At 45.2% G+C, this 20,979-nt stretch overlaps 1 protein-coding gene across 4 annotated transcripts in view; it reads right to left on the bottom strand.

Moving 5' to 3' along the window:
• Positions 1 to 830: 830 nt before the first annotated feature.
• Positions 831 to 20,979, bottom strand: part of NOX4 (NADPH oxidase 4) — an 83,228-nt gene continuing 63,079 nt past the window's right edge. For all 4 annotated transcript variants that reach the window (XM_029048519.2, XM_039914973.1, XM_039914972.1 and 1 more), the window contains 5 exons: positions 13,982 to 14,101; positions 10,711 to 10,819; positions 7,166 to 7,234; positions 5,957 to 6,057; positions 831 to 1,595 (listed from right to left, as the gene is read on the bottom strand). In XM_029048519.2, the coding sequence (XP_028904352.1) occupies positions 1,475 to 1,595; positions 5,957 to 6,057; positions 7,166 to 7,234; positions 10,711 to 10,819; positions 13,982 to 14,101 (520 nt within the window). In that variant the 3' untranslated portion in view covers positions 831 to 1,474. The remainder of the gene's footprint in view (positions 1,596 to 5,956; positions 6,058 to 7,165; positions 7,235 to 10,710; positions 10,820 to 13,981; positions 14,102 to 20,979) is intronic.

Here is a 20,979-nt window from a genome sequence, read left to right as displayed (position 1 = left end):
CGAGAACTTAGAGCTCATTTTTGACATTTGATGCCCCGAGCCTTAATTCCCTGACTGCTGAATTGGACTCATACGAGATGAGCTTGAAGAGCCCCTAAGGAAGACTTGGGGGACTCAGAATTCTCCAAGAATCTGCACGGTAAATAATAATTATGAAACTTGTTAAGCACATACTATATGCCAAGCACCGTTCTAAGCCCTGGGGAAGATAAAAGTTAATCGGTTTGGACTCACAGTCAAAGTAGGAGGGAGAACAGATATCTCCATTTTACGGTTGAGGAAACTGATGCAGAGAGAAGTGAAATAACTTGCCCAAGGTCACACGGCAAGCAAATGGCAGAGCCGGGATTAGAACCTACGTCCTTCTGACTCCCAGGCCCGTGCTCTCTCTCCACTAGGCCACGTCGCTTCCAACACCGTTTCTTCCAACGCCAGCGCGTGCCGAATCCCAACAGGCTCACGTTGCTGGTGGGGCATTCCCTATTTCCCTAACATCATTCAAGCCAAAAGGCATAAATAAAATGATGGCAGAACTGAGTGTTTTTCAGAGGCAGGGCACTGTACTCAGCATTTGGGGGTAACTTCCCAAACACCTGCTCCCCTGCCTTCAAGGAGCTTCTGACTCAGGGACCTCTCTCTGCATCTGTTATTCCTAGCGGAGCCTGAAGAATTTGCAACAGCACTCCGCTTCCACTTCTTCCTCTAAAAAGTGGGAACGGTCAAAAGGGATTGGGAAGATTGGGAATCTTGGGGATAGAAGAGATCTAATAGATGAATATTGGCTCTATTCTCCCGCTAAACAAGGAAGAAGCCCCAGACGAAGCAAAAGGTAAAATATAAGCATGTTCATTGCATTTAGAGTCAAAGTCTTCGTTCAGCAGATACACTTTAAAGGAAAGGATGCACGCATACATCAAACAGGGTTATTAACAACAGTAGTGAGGCAGATTGATTATTGAAACAGTGTACCCGTATTTATTCAGAGCCCTAAGCTGCAGTGTTTAAAGCATTTAATATATTTGCCTGGAGTTATTTTTTTTTTCCAGTTCAAAGCCATCTTGTTTTTGTGCAAGCAATGAATGTCCTCTGACTTTCAATGAGTTTTTAATTTTCATCAATCTAGAATTTCTTCATCCGGGAGTAATTTAAGGAGGACTGAAGATCCTCAGGGGTGGTTCTTGAATATGCCCTCAAATCAACAGTGTGCAATTCACTAACTGTTTTCTTTTCATTCAAGTTACAGATTGATTGACTTTCAGAAAGCCTTCTGATCCTCTTTGGTTTCCAGATCAAATCCTCAACGTGTGTTGTTCTGCCATATTCCTGATAGTTCCATTTTAAATAATCATAAATAAAAAAAAATCTTTCTACTCTTTGGCACCTTTGATCGGTTAACTTGCGGCTGACTTTTAAAGTCTTTAAAAAAAATTGCACTCATTCCTTCCATAGAGTCCTGGGTTGAGTCCAACGACTTTTAGCTGAAAGACTCTTTGTTGTATTCAAACCTCGTCCCGTAGGAATTGTTTTGGTTACTCAGTTTGTGAAGGATCTTGGAAATTGAATTTGGTCCACAGCAAAAGACACCGACAGTTTTCCTGGTGAAGGTGACACAAAAAGGAGACAGTAGGAGGAAATTAGAAACCGCTTATGGTAAACTCGGTGCAAAAAGAGCGAGAAACAGCTTGGTCCAATGGAAAGAGCATAGGAGTAGGGGGTCACGAGACCTGAATACAAATACCAGTTTGCCACTTGACTGCTGTGGGGCTTGGGTATTTCTTCAGCACTTACTAGAGAAGCAGCGTGACTCAGTGGAAAGAGCCCAGGCTTGGGAGTCGGAGGTCATGGGTTCGAATCCCGGCTCTGCCACTTAGCTGTGTGACTGTGAGCAAGTCACTTAACTTCTCGGTTACCTCATCTGTAAAATGGGGATTAACTGTGAGCCTCACGTGGGACAACCTGATCACCCTGTATCTCCCCCAGCGCTTAGAACAGTGCTCCGCACATAGTAAGCGCTTAACAAATACCAACATTATTATTATTATTACTATGTGGCTGGAGTGGATGAGAGGTAAACAGGTTGGAAACAGTCTCTGTCCACATGGGGCTCACAGACTAGGTAGGAGGGAGAACAGGTATTGAATTCCCATTTGACAGATGAGGAAACTGAGGCACAGAGAAGTTAAGTGACTTGTCCACAGTCACATAGAAAGAAAGTGACAGAACTGGCATTAGAACCCAAAACCTCTGACTCCCAGGCCTGTGCTCTTTCTACTAAGTCACCCTGCTTCAAGTCACTTAACTTCCCTTTGCCTCAATTTTCTCATCTTCAAATGGGAATTCAATACTTATTCTCCTTATACTTTAGACTGGGATTCTCATGTGGAACAAGAACCCTGTCCTATTTGATTATCCTCTGTCTACCCTAGAGCTTGGCACAGTGCTTGGCATATAGTTAGCATTTAACAAGTACCACAATAAAGGGCTATCGAGTAATTTCTAAAGTGGTTAATACAACAGCTTCCATTATCTTCCAGCTGCAAATATCTCTTTCCCAATTAGTGACGTGCTTAACAGCCCTTGTCCTTATTTCAAAACAATAATCATTAGCTTAACTATTAAGCGGGGTTTTTTTCAATTAATAGCCATAGTATAAACTCTATGTAATATGCTTTAATTTTAAATAGCCTCTTCTTTGCATATGTTTCCATTGTCTAAAAGTATACAGGGTCAGTGACAGATTTAGTAGTATTCCCTTTTTGAGCAGTCTTTCTTTCATATAAAGGTTAATGAATCACTAAAAAAAGAATTCTGCCCTTTTCACAAATATGCTGGGTAAAAATTGTGAATAAATAATGCATGATAAGTGTGCGATCTGAATGGTGCCGGAGCAAATCCGAGGCATGACTATGTTATTCCAAATGGAAGCAGAAGGTGGCACTTGCTTGCTCCTCTTAGCCCAGATGCAGCAAGAATAAAATTCTGAGCTTTTCTCATCCTCCCTCCGGAAAAACAAAAAGAAAAAGCAAAAAAAAAACCCAACTAATAGATCTCCCCCGACCTCAGGTTTCACCGCCAGCTTCTACGGTCTAATCCAGCAGCACTGGAAACTGGGTTCCTCCCCCTTATATCCGTGTAGGCCAAAAAGCCCCTGGGAGAGGGATCCGTTCGTTCATCCGATCGTATTTACTGGGCACCTCCTGGGTGGAGAGCCCTGTACTAAGCGCTTGGGAAAGTACAATAGAGCAATAGAGAGAGATGATCCCTGCCCACACGAGCTCACAGTTTAGAGGTACCTAACAAGGTGGCAAGGGGTAAGATGAAGGGCTGGGAATTTCTCCCTACAAAGGGCAGGTGGGGGAGGGTGGGTTGGAATGTGTGGGTGTGTTTTTTGTGTGTGCACACACGTGTGCAAATGTGAAGGTGGGAGAAGAGGGGAGAGTGACGGCAGGCGCAATTAAGGGCCTGACGGAACACAAAAAAGCAGTGTGGCCTGATGGATAGAACACGGGCCTGAGAGTCAGAAGGACCTGGGCTCTAATCCAGGCTCCCCCACCTGTTGGCTGTGTGACTTTGGGCAAGTCACTTCCCTTCTCTGCACCTCAGTTTCCTCATCTATAAAATGGGGATTAAGACTGTGGGAAAGGGACTGCGATTAGCTTGTATCTACCCCAGCGTTTAGAACAGTACTTGACACATAGTAAGTGCTTAACAGCTATCATTAGTATTATTATTATTACAAAGAAAAATGCAAATATGATTTGGGTTGCTTCGATCCTGTTCCCAGTGCTACCAGGGGATAGGAAGAGAGAGTTTAATTAGAAAGGAGAGATTGGGGGAAAAGTGGGGAGGGGAAGGAAGGCATGTGCAGTGTGGCTCAGCAGAAAGAACACGGGCTTGGGAGTCAGAGGTCATGGGTTCGAATCCCGGCTCTGCCACTTGTCAGCTGTGTGACTATGGGCAAGTCACTTCACTTCTCTGTGCCTCAGTTACCTCATCTGTAAAATGGGGATGAAGACTGTGAGCTTCACGTGGGACAGCCTCATTCCCCTGTATCTACCCCAGCGCTTAGAAGAGTGCTCTGCAGGTAGAAAGCGCTTAACAAATACCAACATTATTATAATTATTGTTATTATGCACACCAAAAATAATCAGGTCAAATTATTGTTGGAGAAGCAGCGTGGCTCAGTGGAAAGAGCACGGGCTTTGGAGTCAGGGCTCATGAGTTCGAATCCCAGCTCTGCCACTTGTCGGCTGTGTGACTGTGGGCGAGTCACTTCACTTCTCTGTGCCTCAGTTCCCTCATCTGTAAAATGGGGATTAAGATTGTGAGCCCCACGTGGAACAACCTGATTCCCCTATGTCTACCCCAGCGCTTAGAACAGTGCTCGGCACATAGTAAGCGCTTAACAAATACCAACATTATTATTATTATTATTATTATGTGGAGGAGGCTGATCTTGAGGGAGTAGAAAACAGTAATTTGACCTGATTATTTTTGGTGTGCATACTATAAAAGGGACATTACATATTACAACATGAACCCATTCCCATTTTCAGAGGGCTGAAAGTAAGCTCACTGTGGGCAGTGGGACTTGTCTTCTAAATGTGTACATTGTACTCTCCCAAGCGCTTACAACAGTGCTCTGCATAGAGTAAGCACTCAATAAATAGAAGAGCAGCATGGAGTAGTGGTTAGAGCAGGGGTCTGAGAGTCTTGAAGTCATGGTTTCTAATCCCGGCTTTGCCATTTAATAATGTTGGTATTTGTTAAGCGCTTACTATGTGCAGAGCACTGTTCTAAGCGCTGGGGGAGATACAGGGTAATCAGGTTGTCCCACGTTTGTTGTGTGACCTTGGGCAATTCACTTCACTTTTCTGGGCCTCCCAGGTACCTTATCTGTAAAATGGAGATTGATACTGTTAGCCCCATGTGGGACGGGGACTCTCTCCACGCCGATTTACTTTTGTCCACCCCAGCACTTAGGACAGTGCCTGGCACAGAGTAAGCACTTAGATACCACAATTATTATTATTATTATTAAATACGATTGACTGAAAGGCAAAGGGAAACAACATGGGCTCACATTTTTGTTCTTAAAGGGGTCTCATCTAGAGTTTGCTAACCTCATTTTCTGTTACTAAGACATTTTCCAGTGACCAAAACCCAGGGAATTATCTTTAGTTCCTCAGGGATTAAAGGGAGTAGAACAATTGTCTTCTGGGGACATGATTACACGCCTAGAAACCCCACAACTAGGAACCAAGACCTATGGCTGGCTGATCATTTCCGAAAACCACCTCCTAGGAGAAACACACATTTTTTGCAATGGGAGAATTTCCAAGTTACTTCGTCCATTATCAGATCATGAAAGCAAGGTGCGATATTAGTTATATGAAATATTAGTCATACGAAAGTCATTTTTACATGAAATAGGCCAGCTGCATGCACTTTAAATATGTTCATGTCAGCTTACTAATGGTATTTTCTTATTTATGAATATACATGCAAACTTCATTCTATAATGAGAAGGGTGTGATTTACTCATTTGGTTTCTGGTGGCCAAGTAGGAAATAAACATCAAGGCAGAGTGCAAACTTAATGTATATAGATGTCTGGTGATAAAAACAAAAATCATAAGGTGCTTACTATAGCCTGAGCACTGGGGTAGGTACAAGGTTAACAGATTGGAGACGGCCTGCGTTTCATGGCATTCGCTATCTTATCCCCAATTTATTAATGAGGAAATGGAGTCACAGAGAGGTTCAGTGACTTGCTCAAGGTCACATAGCGGGCAGTGGCAGAGCTGGGATTAGAACCCAGGTCTCCTGACTCAAGGCCAGACAGTTACAACTGAGACGATTTGCAATAGTCAGAGTTCATGGTCTGTTGATGATAAAGCACAAACAATTCCCACCCTTTGAGTGTGTTTTGAAATCATTAGAACGTGGTACTTACTCTCTGTTACATTTGGCTATTTCATCAAACAGAAGTTTCCACCTAGGTCGTCCAATAAATAGTCTTGAGTTCAGGGCCTGGTACTTTTCTCCGATTATTTTCTGTCCAAACAAAATGTTCCATTCCACATGATTGGCAAATGTGAACAAGTCATTCATAATTATGACATCAGTTCTCTTGGTGGCCTGGCTCCCCGTAATAATTAACTTTCCCCGAAAGACAGACTAGCAAACCACAAGCCATGAAATTCAGTCACTTCTAAGCATCTCTTCCTCTTTTCCCTCGGAAGGCTTCTATCTTCTTGAATGGCAGTCATGGAAATCAGTGATATTTCCTAGATTTCATATTTCTCCTCATTTTGAAACAGCTGCAGCGTGAGACGAACAATGTCTTTTAATTACCCGTTCCCAAATCTGTCTTGGCAAGGATGTTTTATGGAAGAAATTGCAGCATAGAGTTGCCATCTCCAGTTCAATAGAAAGTAAAATATCTTAAATGGGCCCCATACATTTAGACAAGTGGCAACTTTGGAGCCAGGATGACAAGAAGCAAAGTGGCCTAGTGGAGAGAGCGCAGCCCTGGGAGTCAGAAGGATCTGGGTCCTAATCCCAACTTTGACACTTGTCTGCTGTGTGACCTTGGGCAAGTAGCTTAAGTTCTCTCCACCTCAGTTCCCTTATCTGTAAAATGGAGATTAATTCTGTGACCTCCGTGTGTGATGTGGACTGGGCCCAATCTGATTAATTTATATCTACCCCAGCGCTAAGTACCTGGCAGATAATAAGCACTTACATATCATCAAAAAGAAAAGTGTTATTGAGTTGTTTGCACTTGGTCTGTGACTTTTGGACATTTGATATTCACCCCAATGCCACAGCACTTATATACATATCTTTGAATTATACGCTATAAATTATTTATTGATATTAATGACTGTCTCCTCACCCCCAGACTACAAGCTCGTTACGAGCAGGGAACGTGCCTAATTCTGCTGCACCGTACAGAACCCAGTTTCTTAAAACTTGGGGTCCAAATACTGACTACCTCCTTAAGAAGGGGAACACTCGTCTTTTCCTAATCAAAGACCAGTAAGCGGTTCAACTCTAGGTGACTTCTTGTTTAAAGTACTTGCAGGAATCCTCCCCGCTACACGACTGACGTTATCAGCAAGAGGCTTGTGGTGTTGACAACAGACACCGGACCACATACCTGTATCCCGTCGGTCTGACTGAGGTACAGCTGGATGTTCACATAATCAGGTCGGTTTTCCTGCCAAAGCTGGAGGAGAGCAAAAAAAGCAAACATATCGATACTGTTCCCGTGTATATCGTGAATTCCCATTCCCCCGACCCCTTGCTCAAACCGTCCCTTCTGCCTGGAACTCTTTTCCCCCCTTCAACTCCTCCAGACCTTGGCTCTTCCCAGTTTGAAGCCCTTCTGAATTTCAATCTCCTCCAAGCAGCCTTCCCTGATTAATTTCTCTCCTTCCCAGGTTTTATATGCCTCTAACTATGACTTCAGCACTTCTGCAGTCGTCTCAATTATGAATTCTCTTCCCTATGCAGCACTTGGGGGCATATTGGCATTTCTTATTCCTGAAACACCCACTCATCCACTTTTCCTACTTCTTCCTCCTATCTGTAGAATTTTTATAAATGCCTGTCTTCCAAGCTACACCGCATACTCCCTGAGAGCAGGGATCATGTCTATTAGCTCTACCGTACACTCCCAAGAGCTTTCTTTCCAGGGGCTTAGTATAGTGCTCTGCACACGGTAAGTGCTCAATAAATACGATTGATTGAATGAATGAATGAATAGTAGGTGTTTAATAAATACTGCTTACTGATTTATTCATCCATCTCAGTCCACCCGGAACCGGAGCGGATACTTATTGGTAAAATGGGATAGGAGGATTTACACAGGAGTAAACTGATTTGAAGGGGATCAGCCTAAATATTCAGGGATGAGAATGAACTCTTTCAGAAGCCTTCAATCAACTCTGCTCCCACTAGATCAAATGATGCTGATTTACATCCAAGGAGCAAAAAGCATCAAGAAACCAAAGCCTCCTGCCCAAATAACGATTGGGAATAAAAAACAAAACTATCGACAGTCTGCGTTTTTCTCTTTGGTCTGCTTCTGGGTCACATTTCATTAACCAATCTGCCCTTCTCCTGTACGTAAACAGGCAATAAGAGAAATGACATAAACATTCTTTTCTACTCAATCACTATGAATTATTATTCACCATCGTTGACAGGGTGAGTGGCTATTTGTGAAGCAGGTTCTAGGGTTCATTTCAGAAAATGTACTATGCGTTCCAAGTTCTAAAAATTAAAAAAAGGTAATAATGGTTATCAAAGCATTGATGGGGTCAAAGTGAGGGAGGGTTGTGGGGATGAGGGGAGGGGAAAATGAAGGGGAAGGACAAGGGGTTGTTCACCTTCCCAGAACATTTTATTTCTCTGCCAAGGAAAATTTCTGGCCTCCCTGACATAGCGATGCCTGGTTTTACCATAACAGAGCCTTTGCTGTCACTGACCTCAACCAGATAAACAACTAGCTCATGGTCAAAAAATTAATTTTCAAAAACACCAAACTCTTCAAGAAAATCCCACAGGAAAAACTGTTCTTAACAGATTGTACTCTCAAGTCCAAAGACGCAACTCAATAAGAAGCAAAATAATGTGAAAGAGCCACTCGCCGACAAAACCGCCCATCTAAAATCTAGATTTCAGAAACATTAAATAGATCTTAAAACAATAAAAGTAGATGGGAAATAGAACTGTCCCCTGACACCGAGGGGAGGATACAGCTGGCCAAAAAAGGATCGATTGATCAATGGTATTTTTTGAGCGCTCACTGCATGCCAAGATCCGCCCTTTCCTCTCCACCCAAACGGCTACCTTACTATTACGGGCTCTCGTTATATCCCGGCTAGACTACTGTGTCAGCCTTCTCTCTGACCTCCCTTCCTCCTCTCTCGCCCCGCTCCGGTCTATTCTTCACTCCGCCGCCCGGCTCATCTTCCCGCAGAAACGATCTGGGCATGTCACTCCCCTTCTTAAACAACTCCAGTGGTTGCCTATCGACCTCCGCTCCAAACAAAAACTCCTCACTCTAGGCTTCGAGGCTCTCCATCACCTTGCCCCTTCCTACCTCTCCTCCCTTCTCTCTTTCTACCGCCCACCCCGCACGCTCCGCTCCTCCGCCGCCCACCTCCTCGCCGTCCCTCGGTCTCGCCCATCCCGCCGTCGACCCCCGGGTCACGTCCTCCCGCGGTCCGGGAACGCCCTCCCTCCTCACCTCCGCCAAACCGATTCTCTTTCCCTCTTCAAAACCTTACTTAAAAATCACCTCCTCCAAGAGGCATTCCCAGACTGAGCTCCTCTTCCCCCTCTACTCCCTCTGCCATCCCCCCTTTACCTCTCCGCAGCTAAAGCCTCATTTTCCCCTTTTCCCTCTGCTCCTCCACCTCCCCCTTCCCATCCCCACAGCACTGTACTCGTCCGCTCGACTGTATATATTTTCGTTACCCTATTTATTTTGTTAATGAATTGTACATCGCCTTGATTCTATTTAGTTGCCATCGGTTTTTACGAGATGTTCTTCCCCTTGACGCTGTTTAGTGCCATTGTTCTTGTCTGTCCGTCTCCCCCGATTAGACCGTAAGCCCGTCAAACGGCAGGGACTGTCTCTATCTGTTGCCGACTTGTTCATCCCAAGCGCTTAGTACAGTGCTCTGCACATAGTAAGTGCTCAATAAATACTATTGAATGAATGAAATGCTGGTGCTTGGAGCCTAAAGTAGCCAGCATGGAAATTTAAATCCAGCTTATGCCAGGTGACGGTTTGATAGAGGAATCCTCCGATTAAAGAGCATCGTTTGAGATTTCATCAACCCACCGTATAGCAGGATTGTGATTCCAGACCCTAACACGTGGATGCGGAAGAAGCAGAATGTGTTAGGGGACTAGAGAAGCAGCGTGGCCGAATGGATAAAGCTCCAGCTGGGAGTCAGAAAGACCTGGATTCTAGTCCCAGCTGTGCCACTTGTCTGCTCTGTGACCTCGGGCAAGTGACTTCACTTCTCTGTGCCTCAGTACCATCATCTATGATGTAGGGATTAAGATTGTGAGCCCCACGTGGGACAGGGATTAGCTTGTATCTATCCCAGTGCTTAGTACAGTGCCTGGCACATAGTGAACACTTAGCAAATATCATAAAAGTGGGGGGGCACACAAGAAGAGTGGAGTCACGGTTACTCAACAAAGTCCTCTATGAGATACTTACTGAACAAATTCTCTCTCTGCCTCTGTTTCTGTCTCACCTTCTTTTGGTTATGTATACGCACATATATGCAAATATAAAAACACATGGTCATCTTCTATCAGATTTGCTCAGGAGCCATCCTGGCATGAATTAATGCAAAGCTACACAGCCAAAGTCCTTATTTCTTAGGTGGCATTCTTGAATGATTCTGCCTTAGGAATTGGGAATCTGTACAGGAAGAAGAGTCCCTTTCTCTTTTAAAGATCACCTACCATGCCCCCAAAGCCATATATTTAGGTTTATAGTATTTTGTTATGGAAATCAGTTTACCATTTGGGTGGGCTGGTCCCCAGAGAAACCAACGGTAAATGTAGTTTGTTTCAAAAAAATTCACCATCAAAAAGGAGATGTGGCATTAATTCATGACTCTACTACAAAATTCACACTAAGGAGAGAATCTGGCCTTAGTTTAACCAAGTTACCTTGTTATGCAGCACACAGAGCAGGTCGGCAAACCAGCGAAAAGACTGGATGTCTCTGCACACCCAAATGAAATACAGTCTTCTCAGTTTGTATGGTCTCCAGTCATCCCTTTAAAATCAAAGTGATATGTTTGCATTAAGGATCACAAAGGCAAAAGATGCCTTATGTCCCTGCAAATCATTTTAATTACAGAGCAGTAGTTCAGCGAACAGTTTCAATTATTTTTGTGGCATTTGATGATAACGATAATGGTATCTGTTAAGCACTTACTCTGTGCCAAGCACTGTTCTAAGCCCTGGGGTAGATACAAGGTAGACACAGTCCCTGTCCCACATGGGGCTCACGATCTCAATCTCCATTTTACCGATGAAGTAACCAAACCCTGCAGAAGTTGAATGACTTGTCCAAGGTCACCCAGCAGAGAAGTGAAAGAGTCAGGATTAGAACCCAGGTCCTTCTGACTCCCATCCACTGGGATGTCTCTATTATATGGCAGAAGGCTGAAGTTGTAGCGGGTGATGAAATCTCCCCCATCGGGCTGAGCCTTCCTGAATGAAGGAATCGATTCTAGAGTTAGTAGCAGGCCCGGTGCCGCTCGCACTTGTCGCTACCAGTTGTGTTCCTGCTGAGGCACCCGAGTGCATCGAGTAAACAGGCAGGCAGGCTGTATTACAATGCTTGAGTTACCTACATTAGCCAGCTACAGAAAGAGCCAGGTCTAGCACCCAGATCTCCCCTTTAGACTGTAAGCTCCTTGTGGGGAGGGAACGTATCTACCGACTCTGTTATTTTGTACTGTCCCAAGCACTTAATAATAATGTTGGTATTTGTTAAGCGCTTACTATGTGCAGAGCACTGTTCTAAGCGCTGGGGTAAACACAGGGGAATCAGGTTGTCCCACGTGGGGCTCACAGTCTTCATCCCCATTTTACAGATGAGGGAACTGAGGCACAGAGAAGTTAAGTGACTTGCCCACAGTCACACAGCTGACAAGTGGCAGAGCTGGGATTCGAACTCATGAGCCCTGACTCCAGAGCCCATGCTCTTTCCACTGCGCCACGCCGCTTCTCACTTAGAAGAGTGCTCTGCACACAGGTTTCGTGATTCTCAGAGCAGCGCACTTTCCAACAGCAGGGCTTACTAAAAGAAGAAGTTTGCGGAATTCACCCGTTTCTTCACAGTCCTAATCAAATCTGTCTCTTTCACAGGATAATGATGGGACTATTTGCTATTCTTTGGCATAATGCAGCAGGGAAGAATTCAAAAGAATTAAGCTAGCCAGGCAGGGTTGTTTTTTTTTTCCTGACAGATTATAACCCTATGTGTGACATGAGATTGATTGGCTTTTGAAGGCAGGGACCATGTCAATCTCTCATCTCATGTTCCCAAGCATCTAGTACAGTGCTCTGCATGCAATAGGTGCTCAATAAAATGCAAAGAATGGATGAATGAAGAATCCAGGGTCTGTCTGCCTACACTGTTGATTTAGAACTTGGAAGATATACAGTGCTCCCTTCATTTGACTGCCAGGTATCCACACTCTCGGCCAACTCTGAGGCAAGGAAAGGGTAGCCCTGAGTCCCAAACCATCAGCCCACGTAATTCCCAGGAACATAACATGGTGCCTAAAAGTTCAGTGTGTTTCACGCAGACTCAGATCAAAAGAAGAGTTTCGGGTAGAAAATCCCTTTCAAAAATCCACCTGGCCCCGCATAAACTCGGTGTGAAATATGACACACTGAAAGCCCCACACTGACCTCAAATGAAACAGTTAATCAGGTTGAACAAAGTCCATGTCCCAGATAGGGCTCACAGTCTTAATCCCTATTTTACAGATGAGATAACTGAGGCACAGAGGAGTGAAGCGACTTGCCCATGGTCACACAGCAAGCAAGTGGAGGGGTCTGTTTTAGATGGTAAACCTCTTCAGGGCAGGGAAAGCATCTATAGCATCTGTTATATCTACCAAGTGCTTTGCACACAGTAGGCACTCAGTTTAAACACTGACTGATTCAGTGATCCATTCTCTTTCATGTGAAGGGTTTATTGCTTAGGCTTACTATGTTCAATCAATCAGGCATAGGTACAGACAGGTTATTGTGTGCAGAGCTCTGTACTAAATGCTTGGGAGAGTTAGTAGACATGTTCCCCGACCCCAAGAAGTTTAAAGTCAAGAGGTGGAGACAGGCATTAAAATAAATTGCACATATGTACATAAGTTCTGTGGGGCTGAGGGTGGGGTGAATATCAAATGCAAGGTTGATGCAGAAGGGAGACGGAGTAGGGGAGAGGAACAGAGCTTAGTTGGGGAAGCCCTCCTGAAGGAGATGTGATTTTTAAAAAAGACTATGAAGACCAGGGTCGGTGGTCCTATAAGTGCTTCTCCTGTTATGTTCTCTTCTCCCTGGGAGGGTTGTAAAGGTCATGAGTGAGATATTATTTAAAACAAAAAGTTGAGGAACCCATTTGGCAAAGTTTTATGTCAATGGGGTCTCAGTCTGCGTCTGAAGACAGCTTTCCTAATTCTATGATATACTCAGGAAGGTCTAAATCTCATCAGAAATAGAAGTTTTAAAAGTCTCTCTCAAATAATCAACTTGAAGGCTTGTCCTCAAGAACAAATACATTTCTGCTCATACTCACCCATGGGAGAGAAAGAGAATCCATTTCTGCCCACCTCAGTGCATTAGAGAGTCCATCGTGTTCTTCGGGCTGAATATATGCAATAAATGTTTGGATTGCAAATGGCACATCTAGAGGTCACTTTCCCATTACTCTCACAATCCAGGGAAATCTGCAGTGAACTTCTCCAGAGACAACTCTGCCAGATGCCCAGCTTTCTGAAGAGGCACGGGTGGAGGTGAACTGACAGAGGAACCGCTTTAAAAGCGAAGCAATGCGGTGTGGTGGAAAGAGCAACGGCCTGGGAATCAGACAACCTGGATTCTGATCCCAGCTCCTCCACTTAACCTGATGTGTGACCTTGGGTAAATCAATTAACTTCTCCATCCGTCATCAGCAAGATGGGGATTCAAAACCTGTTCTCTCTCCTACTTAGACTGTGAGCTCCATTCACGTGGGACCTGGACATCTTGTATCTATCCCAGCGCTCAACACAGTGCTTGGCTTAGAGTATGTGCTTAACAAAGAGTGGAATAGTATTTTATGATTACTAATAAAAAGGAAGCCTGTTTTTAAGAAAAGTATCTAATCAGGCATTGGATAAAATGGCTACAGTGAAAAGGATTTAAAGGGATCAAAATGACGTACAGCAGGGTGTTGAGTATGGATGCAAAAGGAGTCACTCCTATTCCTCCAGCCACGCAGAGGCTGACCTCGTAATTCAACGATTCCTCAAAAGGACTTCCAAATGGTCCATCTATGTAGACCCTGCAAAAACAAGCAGAGACTGGTTAGCTGACAAGAAATGGGATACATTCCATTTAGGACACGTGGAATAGATGGGACTCAACAAAACCATGCCCCTTTTTTCATGCTTCCAGCGTGGATGAGTCCTTGGGGAAAAACACGGCTCTCTGGGTCAAACCAGATTATGAGGGAGAATGGCTGTTGGGAGAGAGTATTAATTCAAAATTCAGAAGGCTGTGCCGGGAAGCAGAACTATCCAGCTGGCTTTTCTACTTGAAGAGGCTGACGGTTATAGTGGGTCCATGGGTGTGGGACTGAAAAGGTCATGAGAAACCCAAAGTCCTAGCTACATTGTGCACACACAAATACTGTCATCTGTGCTGCTGTCACGCTCGCTGTGCTTGAGGCTGTGTGAAAAATGACGAGGGATATCTCAGGATACAATTCTTCAGAGAGGGCACATCTAACGCTCTGAAGTCTCTGAGGCGGTTATAAATGAAACAACTCAATATTTCAACCTAAATTTAGGAGACGATAGTCTCCTCGATGAAAATGCAGAGTATCGTGCCACAGAAAACATCCGATTCTCAAAAGACTCCTCTCCCAGTACACTCTGAAAAGTAACGAATCAATGTTTGGAGGTTTTAGATGAATGCAGTTAGCAATGAGACTGTTCTGTCTTTACTGTTTTCTATTCATGACACAGGTCCCCTTGTTGGTCTGCCTGGCCCCAGGATCTTTCTCCAGTCTCTTTTAATCAGAGCACATCACACCTCACCTCAAAAAGTCTCCAGTAGTTCCTTATTACTTCTCACTTAAGCCAAAATCATCTGACCATCAGCTTCAAGGCTCTCCATCAGCTGGCTTTTCATCTACCTCCTCTCCCCTCCCACGCAAGCTTCTTCGAGGTCCTTTGCTCTAAACTCTCCCATCTCCTATCCACTGTACACACCTCACCCCCGCACATTCGTTCATTAATTCATTCAATAGTATTTATTGAGCGCTTACGATGTGCAGAGCACTGTACTAAGAGCTTGGAATGTAGCGCACATCTGGAATGCCCTCCCGGCTCAGAATTACCAAACCATATCCTTCTCCTCCATGGCTAGGAGGCCAACTCCTCCAGGAAGTAGTCTCTGATTAATGCACCCCACTGCCCTCCCCCCTTTCCTTTAGCCCAACCTCAGCATTCCTATACACTTAGTGAATTACTTACCAGCAATGTGTTGATAACTTATAGTAGTCATAGTATTTGTTAAGCACTTACTATATTCCAAGCAGTCTACTAAGCATTGGGGTCGATGCAGGATAATCAGGTCGGACACAACCTCTGTCCCACATGGAGCTCACAGTCTAAGTGGGGAAGGTGGGAAGAACAGGTACTGAATCCCCATTTTACAGATGAGAGAATTGAGGCACTGAGAAGTTAAGTGACTTGCCCAAGGTCACATAGCAAGCAAGTGGTGGGGCCCGGGGTAAGAGGCCCGGTCCTCCCACCCCCAGCCCATGCTCTTTCCATTAAACTACACAACTTTACCTATAAACCTCTCTATTCTCACACCATTATTTTCCTTGAGTCTTCCCCCATTCGATTATAAACCCCTTAGGTGAAGGATATGGTCTTGTAATTCTATATGATCCTTAACGTATAGAGAAGCGGTGTGGCCCAGTGGACAGAGCACGGGCCTGGGAATCAGAACCTTGGGTTCTAATTCCTGTTTTGCCACGGACCTGCTGGGTGACCTTGGGCAAGTCACCTAAGTTTTCTGGGCCTCAGTTTCTTCATCTGTAAAACAGGAATTCAATACCTGTTTTCCCTCCTACTTAGACGGTACAGTGCTGGACACACAGTAAGCACTTAAGAAATCACTCATCATTATTACAAAATGCCTAGCCTGGTACTGATGATTTGAATACCTCGTGAACAAATCCACCGACTTATATATGCCTCGGCACATTTCCTACATATGGGTATCTGCAGTGAATAATAATGTACATAATATACAAAATACTCAGTGACAGTTTTTTTTTTTCAAATGATGAAACATTCTGGCACATTTAAGACAAAGAACAAATTGTTTCAGTCCTGTTGCTGCCTCTAGCTGAACATTCTCGTATTGTAGAATTTGCCTGCTTCATTAATAACTAGAACAGGAGCTTTTCCTTTGCCAACTAACAGGTTTAAATACCACAGAGCTTAATGGGTTTCCTTCTCTCTTTTAGCATGTGAATAAAAGTGAGGTTGATGTTAGGGGTATTGTACTGGGGAAGAAAACAATTTCAGAGCTGTAATTTATGAGGAAGCAGATGTTCAGGGGTTTCTGTGACCACTGTGCGTTTTAGTGATAAAACTGCCATTTGCATGCATATTCAACTTTGTGCTTTCAGGAATTTTACCACCTGAGGTGACATTTCTCTAATCCCTCAGGGTTAGTTCACTCCAAATACACACCTCTCCTCTCCCTGAATCCGCCCTGCCCGCCATCTTGGCTCATTCAGTTATTCATTTCAGTCGCATTTATTAAACGCTTACTGTGTGCAGAGCACTGTACTAAGTGCCTGGGAGGGTACAATACAACAATAAAGAGTGACAACCCTTCCCACAATGAGCTCACAGTCTAGAAGGGCTAATAGGCAAGCTGAGAGAAGCAGCGTGCCCTGGCGGATAGAGCCCGGGCCTGTGAGTCAGAAGGAGCTGGGTTCTAATCCCCACTCGGCTACTTGTCCGCTGTGTGACCTTGGGCAAGTCGCTTCACTTCTCTGGCCCTCAGTTCCCTCATCTCTAAAATGGGGATCAAGACTGTGATTTCAAGACACATTTTTGCATTTCCTTGAATGTGGAAGCTAATGGAACTGAGGAGCAAGTCAGCCTTTAGCTGCTTTTAATTACAGGGAAAAAAAGAAAGGTTTCTCACCCCTGAGACAGCTCATAATTCACATGGTAACATGCCAGAGAAAAATAAATGAGACGATGGTGGGTGGGGAAAGAACCTTCAGGGAACTGAGCAAACGTGGTGAATTCCTTTAAATCCTCTCTGGAGAGAGAGGGTGGCACTTCTCCATCTCGTCCACGTACGCTCCCAAAATTGAATCGAAGGGGAGAGGAAAAAAAATGAGCTGGAGAATTGTGTCGAACTTTAATTAAACAGCCGGCATATTTTGCAGTGAAATCGGCTGTCGCAAATGGGGAGCGGGGGCGACGGGCCGAGCCTGAGAGAAAACGAACCAACAGCAGAAACCCGCTCCAGACAGCTGGCGGTGCCCTGGCCTGGCCTTCTGTGACCTGCAGCCCAGCCGGGGGCCCGAGGGCAGAATCAGAAGTAGCCTTCCCTGCAGAGTCGAGGGCTGGGTGTCCAGCAGAAAGTCACTTTTCAGTCAGAACCAGGGGGAGAAGGTCTGAGCTTGGGGCAAATGAAGAAACCCACACAGATGGCAATTGCAGAAAGAATAATGATGGCATTTGCTAAGGGCTTACTATGTGCCAAACACTAAACTGAGCACTGGGTACACACAAGATAATTAGGCCGAACACTGTCCCCGCCCCACTGGGAGTCTATGGAGGGAGAATGGGTATTAAATCCCCATTTCACAAATAAGGAAACCGAGGCTCAGAGAAGTGAAGTGACTTGCCCACGGTAACACAGCCGGCAACTGGCAGATCTGGGATGCGAATCCAGGTCCTCTGACCCCCAAGCTCATGCTCTTTCCACCGAGGCCACACTATTTCTCCTTTCTGCGGGGTGGTGGGTTTTGAATTAGAGGGTGGGTGGTTCGCCTTAATCTGGGCAGGGGGGATTGGAGTTGGACATAAACTAGGAGCCCCTGAGTACGGTACCTCTGCAAATACATTAAAACATGAACTCCTCCAACCCAGATGTCATGAAGGAATGCCTTCAGGGGATCCTCTGGAGAGATTTGAGATCATGCCTCCTTGCCCTCTTGGGTAAATTAATATTCATCACTTTTATTAATAAGCTCCATCTGACAGATTGTTAGAGACAAAAAAGGATATCTATACACACACATTTTATATATCCACATCCACACCTGTGGATCCACCTCCACACAGACCTTAAAATCATGGTTTAAATAGTTTATTTTTGTAGCAGAAACATTATTGAGCATCTGCTGTGTACAGAGCAGTGTACTAAGCACTTGGGGATATACTCCAGTAGTACGAGACACGGCTCTAGCCTCGGAGGAGTTTACGAGTTTGGCTACATGAAAACCCATCATCCAGTGACAAGCAGCATTGTCTGGTGGATCTAGGCATCAGAGGGACTGGGTTATTATTTTTACTAATGATAGCTCTTGTTGAGTGCCACGGGCCGTGCACTGTACTAAGCACTGGGGTAGATAAAAGATAATCAAATTGGACACAGTCCGTTCCACATGGGGCTCACAGTCTAACTAGGAAGGAGTAGGATTTAATCCCTGTTTTAGTCATTCATTCACTCAGTTCAGTCGTATTTGTTGAGAGCTTACTGTGTGCCGAGCACTGTACTAAGCGCTTGGGAGAGTACAGTGCAACAGATGACCAAAGTGAGGCACAGAGAAGTTAAGCGACTGGCCCAAGGTCACACAGCAAACACGTGGCAGAGCCGGGTTTAGAACCCAGGTCCTCTGACTCCAGGCCCGGGCTCTTTCCACTAGGCCACGCTTCTTGCCAGCTCTGCCATTCCCCTTGATTTCTTCCTAGGATTCAGAATGTCTCCATTCCAGCATCAATCTAGCTAGTTGCTCGGGATTCAGATTTCCACCGGGGCCTGGCAGGATGCCCAAATACTGTTCTTTTCAACCCCTGAAAGCTGCACTGAAGAAGAATGAGAGGATCCTAGACGAGGGTCTCAGAGCACAAGGTACACTAAAGTGCATCACGGAAGAAAATCTGAACTTGACTGAGGGGTGGCCCACACACCATCAAGGTCTCCTGGCTTTTCCTCTGGGGTCGGGACCAGCCTCACCTCCCCGGCTTCTCCTTCCCACAGTTGTCACACTGGGTTACGGTCAGAGCTTTACAGCGAGCAATTTCGGGGATTGCAAGCAGATGAAAATGACTCTGACTGGTTTCGGTGAGGGGTCAGATGTTCATTCTGGCAATGAGGGTAATTATTTCTCTTTGAGGACTAATTTTCTCCAGTACCGTTGTGGCTGACACGCGTCTGTTGGTGTTTTCATGCTGCAAAACAGCAACAGACACTGCAGGAGCTAGGGCGGCTATCTCTGTCCTCGAACATGAGAGGTTTTCCTTGGAGAGAAAAACAAGCTCCATTTGTTCTCTATTATTTTTGTTTCCTAACCATCAACACTGAGTCTGTGACCTAGTGGGAAGAGCATGGGACGGGGAGTCAGGAGACCCGGGTTCTTGCCCCCGTTCTGCCCCACTGGCTTGCGGTGTGACCTTGGCCAAGTCACTTAACCTCTCTGTTCTTCCATTTCCTCATCTCCTGAAGTGGTCAGACCGTACCTCAAACCATCGTATCGGATGGGATGGGCCACTGGTATGAACCCACGGTGGCTTGCTCGTGGTCATGTGACTCTCCCTCAGGCACTGGAGGACAAAAGACATTCAGGATTCTATTTTTGATTCTATTCCTTGATTCTATTTATTGTTATTGTTTTTGTCCATCTGTCTCCCCCGACTAGACTGTGAGCCTGTCGATGGGCAGGGATTGTCTCTATCTGTTGCCTAATTGTACATTCCGAGTGCTTAGTATGGTGCTCTGCCCCTAGTAAGCGCTCAATAAATACTATTGAATGAATTCTTCAGATTCCAAGTCTTGTTCTGAGACAATCGGGCCTCAGTTTCTTAATCTAATGGGTCCCAAGATACAGGTAGGGGAACAAGCCCTCAGTTAACCACCTTGTTAATGAACAGGCAGTTCAATGAATTCAAAGTGTAGCCATAAAGGAATGGAGACCACTTAGGAGATTCCGGAGATGCTAAGAGTGGAGCATATCACTGGTTATCAGTGTACCGGCCTAGACGAACTGAACCACTCTCGCTGGCTTTGGATGAAAATCAGTTACTCTCTCACAGGCGCAAAATCAGAACCCTCAGAAAGGTCACCTTTGAAGCCCAAGGACCACGGATAAACTCGCCAGCTTAGAAACCCCACCGGGTGCTATCAGATGTTCGAGCGTGTTTAAAGGATTTAAACACTGAAACACCAAAACTTCAACTGGGAGCCAAAGGAGCTCTCTCTCTTCAGATCGTGGCAGGGAACTTTAAATAAGAGCCCTGTGACCTGGTTGTATGAGTCCCTTCTGCATCTCTAATGAGGGCATTCTGACTGTTTTCAGCCCCTGCAGTTTTCTGAGCCTGCTTGTTAAAATCCCAATGAATCCATCAGCATAAATGGCTGAATCCCAGTAGACAAGAGCGGGGATTAACTTGACAAAATATCTGCTGAGGTTGACACACGGTGTCAAGTGAAATGAAGCTCCGCTAGGCACCGGTTCCAGCAGCCTAGCGTCTGCACTCCGCCACCGATTCTCCTTTGACAGCCGGGTGCCCTTGAGGTACACGGCCTGATACCTGACAAAGCAGGATGGTCTAGCTGAAAGGGCTCCAGGACCTGGGAGCCGGAGGACCTGGGTTCCAATCCCGCCTCTGCCGTTTACCTGCCGTGTGTGACCTTGGGCACGTCGCCTCACGTCTCTGTGCCTCTGGAAAATGGGGATTGACACCCGTCCTCCCTTAGATTGTGAACTTTGTGTCAGGTTCAGGGACAGTGGCTAATGGATTATCTTATATCTACCCCAGTTCTTAGCACAGCACATAAAGTGCTTAATAGATACCACAGTTATTATTATTATTGTCTGTGTATCTGCCACAAGAGATCACACGGACAGTGTTATAGGGTTATGACGTCCCCATCCCCATGATCAGAAATTCT

This window comes from Ornithorhynchus anatinus, chromosome 20, assembly GCF_004115215.2.
Source record: "Ornithorhynchus anatinus isolate Pmale09 chromosome 20, mOrnAna1.pri.v4, whole genome shotgun sequence".
Taxonomy (NCBI): Eukaryota; Metazoa; Chordata; class Mammalia; order Monotremata; family Ornithorhynchidae; genus Ornithorhynchus; species Ornithorhynchus anatinus.
Note: the sequence above shows the minus strand (reverse complement) of the source record. Positions and strands in the feature narration are given on the sequence as shown.